Source organism: Egretta garzetta, unplaced genomic scaffold (genome assembly GCF_000687185.1).
Source record: "Egretta garzetta isolate BGI_Z169 unplaced genomic scaffold, ASM68718v1 scaffold67, whole genome shotgun sequence".
NCBI classification, from domain to species: Eukaryota; Metazoa; Chordata; class Aves; order Pelecaniformes; family Ardeidae; genus Egretta; species Egretta garzetta.
Genome location: NW_009260340.1, coordinates 253,485 through 261,391, shown reverse-complemented (window position 1 = coordinate 261,391; position 7,907 = coordinate 253,485). Strand labels below are relative to the sequence as shown.

Sequence of the window (7,907 nt, the reverse complement as noted above, 5' to 3'; positions counted from 1 at the left end):
GTGCCTATGGCCGCAGCGGGGCAGAAACCGTATCCCTCTGTAACCGCCCGGTGTAATTCGTGCCTAATTTAACTTAATTGCGCCAATTGACAAGCCGGTTTAACGTTAAAAAAGGGGAAAAAAAAAAAAAATCTCGCAAGGCAAACAAGCCTGCAAATTGAAAGCAAACTGTGGGCGACACCGAGCAGTTGAAGAGCTTACTCACTTTCTCTGTAGCGCGTTGTCCCGCGGAGTGGCGGTGGTCATTTTGGGTCACGTCCCCCCTGGTTCCACGTCGTCCTCTTTCCGCGTCACTGGGTTACAAGGTTTGGTTCGGAGGGCACCAAAACACCTTTTTCTAGATGTAAATTAAGAACCGGTAATAAAGCAATCATTATGCCTTTCCTTCTGTTCCACGGCACATGCTACTTAACTTGCAGGAATTAGACGTAACAACTTGTCCGCTGTTACCTTCTTCCCCGAACCAGGCTTTTTGTCACAGGAACTGACAGTCTTTTCCATTTAGAATAGGAAAAGTTGGGAATCAGAAACGAGTCGTCGGTGTGCTGCTGGGCTCGTGGCAGAAAAAAATACTAGATGTGTCCAACAGTTTTGCAGGTGAGTTTGGGCATCCTACCCTTGTTCAGACTACTGAATTATTTAAGAGGTGACTTGCGTTTGGGGTTTTTGTAAGCCACCCTGCCAGACCACAGGTTCTTTTCTCGTTGTACAAATCAGCCTATATCAAACAAAAAGTGCTAAGTGCTGTCAAAACCACTCTGATTCCAGCCAGCCTTGTGCTGCGTTTTCCCTGTAATGTTGTGCAATGTGGAATGTTTCGGGAGCGGATGTAAACCTCTCCTAAAATGCTGGTGAGTGTTTTGCTGCGTTGGACTCTCTGACCTCTGCTGAGTGATCCGTGTCTCAGCATGTCCCACGGAAATCACAGCTCTTGGTGCTGATCCAGCTCTTACCTACTTGTGCAAAGATTTAATGTCTATTTTAGTGTTGCTTCTTTTCCTCAGGTTTTGTCCAATACTAGTTCTTTCCTTAAGTATGTTGTTAATAGCGTTGAAATAGTTTTCTCTCATTAAATACTTATACGTGATAGTAAAAGTACTTCTTGAACGCGGCTTTTGCTGACCCATTTGTGTTAGTTAGAGCATTTCCTTCCCAGTGGGGCTGCTCTGTGACAGTGCAAAATTATCTCAGTTTATACATGGAGTTTCACGGTTTGTATGCAGTTCTTCTCCCAAGTGCGGACTTCTTTTTTCCCAGTTTTTGGAGGAACATTTTTCCATTTGAGTTGAAAAGAGGTTGGGGGTTTTTGTTGTTTTGGCAGCCTTTCAACTATGAAGCTTTTATTGTACCTTTGAATTAAAAGACTGAGAACAGTGTTTGTCCTCAGAACTGATCCTGTGTCCCTGTATACAGGCTAACTGATAAAATTACCAGTAATTTACTCAAGGGTAAACAGTCCGTACTTAAAGTGCCTCACTTTGTTCTAGTTGTCCGTGAAAGTGCTGGTGTCGTGTTCCACCTTGAAAGCTAACATTTCTCTTGGTAGACCGCTGTTGAACGGCAAGCTATGAAGTCTGCTGGGATGCTCAGTTTGTCGTATCAAACGTCTGTGCACTGCTGAGTCCCTTGTGTGTGCGGGAGGATTTCTCTCTGATACGGGAGGATGTCTCTCTGATGCTTGACGTTGTCCGCTGAGGATAACCCTCAGAAGGCTTTGCATTTCATTCCTCCGTTCTAAACCGTTAGTAACTACAGGACGGCGGCCTCTACCCGAGAGAAGGGCCCAGTGCTGCAGGTTGGCTGGTGCGGTGTGGTGTTGCAGAACAGTTGAACCTGACTGAACTCTCCTTTAGCAGCCAAAGATCTCCTGCAACGTAGTGTTTCTATAAACATTTTCGGTCTGGAAGTTGGATTCTTAAATACTGGGCTTTTGTTTTATTCACAGTACCTTTTGATGAGGATGACAAGGATGATACTGTGTGGTTTCTAGACCATGACTACCTGGAGAACATGTATGGAATGTTTAAGAAGGTCAACGGTGAGTCGAGGTCTTTTTCCAGCCAGGGTTACTCTCCTAGAAACTTTCAAGACTCTGTATGGGAAAGCAAACTCGTAAGGTAGAACAGTAATTGCTTACGTAAGGAGCCACTCCGTGCTAATCCCTTGTGTGGCTTCGCTTTCACTGATGGTTTCCATTTGTGCAAGTAGTTTGTGTTCCTCACACATTAATTCATACCGTGTTAATTTCCCCAGGTCGCCTGACAGCTTTCTGTCTTCCGAATAGTTCAGATTTCAAAAATGCCATTATTTCTGAAGAATTTCAAGGCTTTCCCTTCTGTTACCTTTTTTATACAGATGTGCCCTGAAATTAGTTTATGAATGTGAACGTTACAAACTTTTAAGTAATGATTCTAATTGCTCTTTGCCACTGTTTATAAGGTGTCTTCACTGCTCAGTTTGAGACTTTAGAGCTGAATGTTCAGTCATAACTTAAACATCTATGAATTTTCTTAGCGCTATTGTCATTCTCATGATACAGTTTGCGTTTCTAGAATTTTTGCATTCTTAGTTGTCAGAGTTTCAAGCTGTCAGATCCTGGTATCTGCAAAGTTAAATGATGTGGAATAGTTCAGTTCAGTTAAGAACCCTGGCGTACAGTTGTATATGTGATTAGTAAGCTGTCCTTGTTGCTAGCCATGTCATTGTTTTGCCTACTATGATTCATTTCCCCCTACTTTACATTTGCCTTCTACACGCATCAGATTTTCACCCTTGATTTGCTAATTCAGTCTCTGCCTAAATCTTTCTGTCGTTGTCTTACCACACGATTCTGATTGAGAATCCTTTCTGGTTTTGCTCAGCTAGAGAAAGAATAGTGGGTTGGTACCACACAGGCCCTAAACTGCACAAGAACGACATCGCCATCAATGAACTGATGAAAAGATACTGCCCTAACTCTGTAAGTGTGCTACTTCCCCCCCTGCCCCTTCCTCAGTGGGGAATCTGGGAACCCTTGGCCCCCACCCACCTTTGTTACTGGTGGTGATACAGCATATCAAAGGCCTGGTAGCTGTGAAATGATTGAGGAACTCTGATCGGAGTCTTTTGAAACGGCTGTAGACGTCTTTTCTCAGTGCCTGAAGTCAATACCTCTGAGCAGCCAGTGCAGCACTGCTGTGGAGTGAAGAGCTGACTGACTTAGGTGTTTTTTTTCTAATCCTTGAATGAAACCTGGTTTTCTGAAATGTTTGTTTTTTCCATGAGGTGTTGGTGATTATTGATGTGAAGCCAAAGGACCTGGGGCTGCCCACAGAAGCTTATATTTCGGTTGAAGAAGTTCATGATGTGAGTATTTAACACATCTCTCTGCCTTTTCCTAGGAAAAGGGTTTCCATTAAAAGCTGGCTGTTAGCATTGCCTTATTTTCTGAAGGATGCACATCCCGTGGCACATAGTTGGGATGTTGCACTCACTAGTGGGGGCCTGTGACTTGCAGCCCAAATCTGCTGAAATCCCAGTTGTAATATAAGGATTTGTAACTAAAGCTTTTGTCCACCAATGCTCTTGGAAGAAAAGCTGTGTGTTACTGTCTGACCTAAGGAATTCCACAGCTCCAGCTGTCCGTATGATTTAGATCCTTCTTGCCTGTTTCCGTCATGTCCGTGGCCATGAAGGCAGTCACAGATCGGAGCACTTTTAAGATGTCACTTTTACGCGTCAGCCTGTTTGCAGAGGTGTTCTGAGTAATTGCGTGCTTCTTCATCTGTGCGCCTGCCAGTGCTGAGTGGGTAGGTCAGGCACGAGCAACGCTTGCTCACCGCTTGCAGCACCATGCAGACAAACAACAAACAGTAGTAAGTCAGCTTTAGCTTTTAATTTGCAATTGTTTGATTTAAATTACATTCTGGATGTATATAAAAAAGTTTTATCCTTTTGCCTTCGTGAGACCCTCACTAAGGAGAAAAAGCTGCTGCCTGTATTGTAGCTCTTACACCTGCAGGATTTGTTCTTAGTTTTGTGAGTTCCCAATAGTCCAGCGGTGCTTTATTTACAGCTGCATACTGGTCCAGGCAGTGGGGTTGAAAAGACATGGGTAAAACTCATTCTCAGAAATTCAGCCTGTGAATCTTTGAAATTTTTCCTTAATATCCAGTGCATAAATTATAATCTTAATGAGGTTGCTCCGTAATAGTATTTTTTTTCTGGAACTGCAAATGTGCCTCTAACTGACTGAGGGCAAATATCGGGATGACAAAGAGGTATCCCAAAATGTAATAAGGTTGTATCAGGAAAGAAGGAATTGTGATATTTAGTGAGACTTTCCATTCTACCCACCAGTACCTAGACCAGCAAAATACATTAATTGAAAATTGTGCAAGAAAGAAGAAATTGCTAGCGACTCTGGGCTTGCCCCAGTTGGTCATGCTAATGAAATGAAGAAAAACCCAACTGGAGTCTTTCCTCCCTGATTTCTTGTGGGCTCTATGCAACTCTTTGCTAGTTTCATTAATACAGCCTCTCGTACTCTTGTCTGAAATCCCGTGTTTTTAAAAGGCGTTGTGATTCGCTCACAGACTCCTCCCTTAGCTGTGCCCTTCAGTCCCCTGATACTCTGTTTTGCCATAGTTTTGCCCCATTGCCTCTTCCTCATCCTGTCGTGCAAACAGGCGTCAGTTAATCTTGCGCTGTGACATCATGCGCGTTGCCCCCGCGTTCGTGTGCAGGGCGCCCGTCCTGGCTGGTTGGCGCAGCCAGCCCTGTCCCCAGTCTGACCATGTCTCCTCTCCCCTCGCACCTCGAAGGACGGCACTCCGACCTCCAAGACGTTTGAGCATGTGACCAGCGAGATCGGAGCAGAGGAGGCGGAGGAAGTTGGCGTGGAACACTTGCTACGGTAAGCATCTTCAGCCCGAGAGTGTTCTGAGGAGGCTCTCATAGCAGCGAACGTGATCCATCTGGCATCTCCTGGTGCCAGCTTCCTGGGGGAAACGCGGGGCTTGTTAAACACGCTGCTTAAATTCTGAGAGCGTATTCATTTAGCAGCCTTGCTTGGCACATTCACTCATTGCTCGTGGAAAGTGTGACTGCCCACTGATGAGATGATGAAAACGACATATTCGTGCTATCAAAGCTGCAGAATATTGCGTCGGTTGGAAGCGTCTCCAGCCGCTGTGCACCTCACGGAGCAGGGCTGAAAGGGAGCGCTGCTGATGCGTCTCCAGTCAAAAAAAGAGAGCAGTCACCGTACACAAACTTGTGGTTTATTTCTCTCTCTCCTCTGACTGGTGTTACAAATGTTATTCCAAAGAGAACATACGCACACCACAGGATACAACAGGGATCTGTTCCCGAGGTACTTTGTAAGGTCCATCAGTTTGTTCTCGGGCTCTGACTGGAAGCATTCAGTGCCTTCAGCTGTGCTCAACTGCTTTTCTAAGCTGGAAAGAGATCTTCAGTGCATGTGCGCTGCTAATGAGAATGCAAAGTAACATTCCCGTGCTGATTCTTTCTGTCGGTGTTTCAGAGATATCAAGGATACAACGGTGGGCACTCTGTCCCAGCGGATCACAAATCAGGTCCATGGCTTGAAGGGACTGAACTCCAAGCTTCTGGACATCAGGAGCTACCTAGAGAAAGTAGCCATGGGCAAGCTCCCCATCAACCACCAGATCATCTACCACCTTCAGGATGTCTTCAACCTGCTACCAGACGTCAACCTGCAAGAGTTTGTCAAGGCCTTTTACCTGAAGACCAATGACCAGATGGTGGTGGTTTACCTGGCTTCTCTTATTCGCTCCGTGGTTGCCCTGCACAACCTCATCAACAACAAGATTGCCAACAGGGATGCGGAGAAGAAAGAAGGACAGGAAAAAGAAGAAAGTAAAAAGGAGAGAAAAGATGAGAAGGAGAAAGACAAGGAGAAGAGCGATGTCAAGAAAGAGGAGAAAAAGGAGAAGAAGTAAAATGTGTAGGTTTTTTATTTGTAAATTAAAAATCTTGTAAACTAAATCACTTTGATGCTGGGTTCTTTTTGCTTGTTGAGGCGGGCAGTGCTCTGCATTCCTCTATGTTGGCACCTGCTTTTTCTGTTCTTTGTATCGTGGCTGGCCGGATCTTCTCAAACCGGCAGCTGTCACGATGCGCAGGCAGCTCTGGGGGGCAAGCCGGGCAGTTTGGGTCTCAGCCCTGGGCAGGGAAGGGGTAAAAGCCGGGGGAGATTTTTTCATTTATTTTTTTTTAGTGTGGCACTTTTCCTGCCCTCAGTGCTCCTTCAAGGACTTTTAGCCCAACAGCTGAGGATTTCCACCACATGCTGTGTGAGACTCCGTGCTAGGTCTTAGCCATCACTGTGAGTTTTCACTATGGTGCGAGACCTGATTTATATTTGCATCGCTGATTTATTAGCATCAGTTCACTTTTGAGCTGAGGAGGAGGTGCTGAGTTCTAGAAGCACCATGGAGTGAAGAGTGCAGAGGCTGTTGCTGCTGCTGGGCTAGTATCAATTTTTTTTTTCCTTATCCTTTCCAGCTGGCTAGTGACAAGATGTTTTGTTACCTGAGACTTTAAAAAAACACACCAAAACAGTAGCTAAAAGCCTGTATTCCTGGTGCATGATGCCCTCGAGGGGTGGAAATGCGGGCGAAGATGGGCTGCTGCTCGGGTGAGGCAGGAAGGCGCCGGTGTGAGGAACATCTTCCCTTCCTCCCAAAAGCCATCGGGTCATTACCACATGAGGCTTGCAATGTGTGTACACATTTGCATTTTTCTAGGAGTCCTTCATTACAGCCAGCCCCTTCCCTGCGACACGGACAGGCGTGTGTTTACTCTGGTTCCTGTCTGCGCAGTCCCCGGGCCCCTCGGCGCCTGTTGGTGGAGCGCTGTGCTGGCGCGGCGCCGGGAAGCCTCCCTTGCACAGCAGCTCCGGGGCGGCCGCCGCTGTAACCTGCCACCCCGTACCACCTCCCCGTCCCACACTGGGACAGGGACAGGGCGCTGCATTTGCCCTCCTGAACCAAAAAGCAGCACTGGGGCTGGGGCAGAGGGGGACGTGCTGCTCCCCGGCACAAGACACCACCAATTCCCCAGCCACCTCCCAGGCCAGGCATGAGCAGTGCCCGGGGCTCCAGGTGGACGCGAGCACTGCGTTGGCACGCCCATGCCAGGAGACTGCAAGGTGCCAGCAGCCTGCCCACGGCCTCCGGAGCATTTCTTTGGGGATTGGGCTGGCACCGGCCAGGCCATGCTTGGCACAAGTACAGACTATTAAAAAAAAAAATCATCCAAACCCACACAACGACCCAAGCAGCCAAGGCAGCTGCTGAAAAGCAAAGTCATGGCAAAATCACTGGTGCTGCCAATAGTGGGGTGGTTTAGTTCTGCTTGTGGTGGAGTGGGTTGTTTTTTTTAACGCTACCAGCCTATGGCCACTGGCCTCATTCACCTGATTTTGTTCCGCCAATGCCACTGTGGGTGGCACACAGTGGCACAGGGCGGCAGCTCCAGCTCTGGCAAAGCATCCCAGAGACGTTTTTAGCCGAGGCTGATTATAGGTTGGGCGAAGGCAGGAGCGCTGCGCCCCAGCCTGCCCTCCTGCGCAGTGCGTGCATGGAAAAAATACGTATTATTTATCACCCTGCTGACAAGCTCCAGGCGCCCAGCACGGCCCCTTCAGCCCAGTCCCCACACAGACCCCCCCCCCAAGGCTGCACTGGGTCGTCCCCCCGTGTGACACACGGACCAGGGACACGCACACCTCGGCAGCTGCTTATTGTTTATTGCACAAGAAGTCGGCGTCGCTGAGGCAGGATGGTGCGGTACAAAACTATCCGGTTACCAGTCAAAAGCTATTGCAGTCTCTCGTATCCACAGCCCTCCTTTATGTACAGCTACGCACACCAACGCTCGCA

The 7,907-nt window shown here is 47.5% G+C and overlaps 1 protein-coding gene across 1 annotated transcript; it reads left to right on the top strand.

The window, feature by feature from the left end:
• Window positions 1-401: 401 nt before the first annotated feature.
• PSMD7 (proteasome 26S subunit, non-ATPase 7) lies at window positions 402-7,901 on the top strand. Its single transcript, XM_035898040.1, has 7 exons — window positions 402-428; window positions 492-597; window positions 1,946-2,038; window positions 2,862-2,959; window positions 3,265-3,345; window positions 4,803-4,894; window positions 5,525-7,901. The coding sequence occupies exons 1-7, from the start codon at window positions 402-404 to the stop codon at window positions 5,961-5,963; spliced, it is 936 nt and encodes a 311-aa protein (XP_035753933.1). The 3' UTR covers window positions 5,964-7,901.
• The last annotated feature ends 6 nt before the right edge of the window (window positions 7,902-7,907 follow it).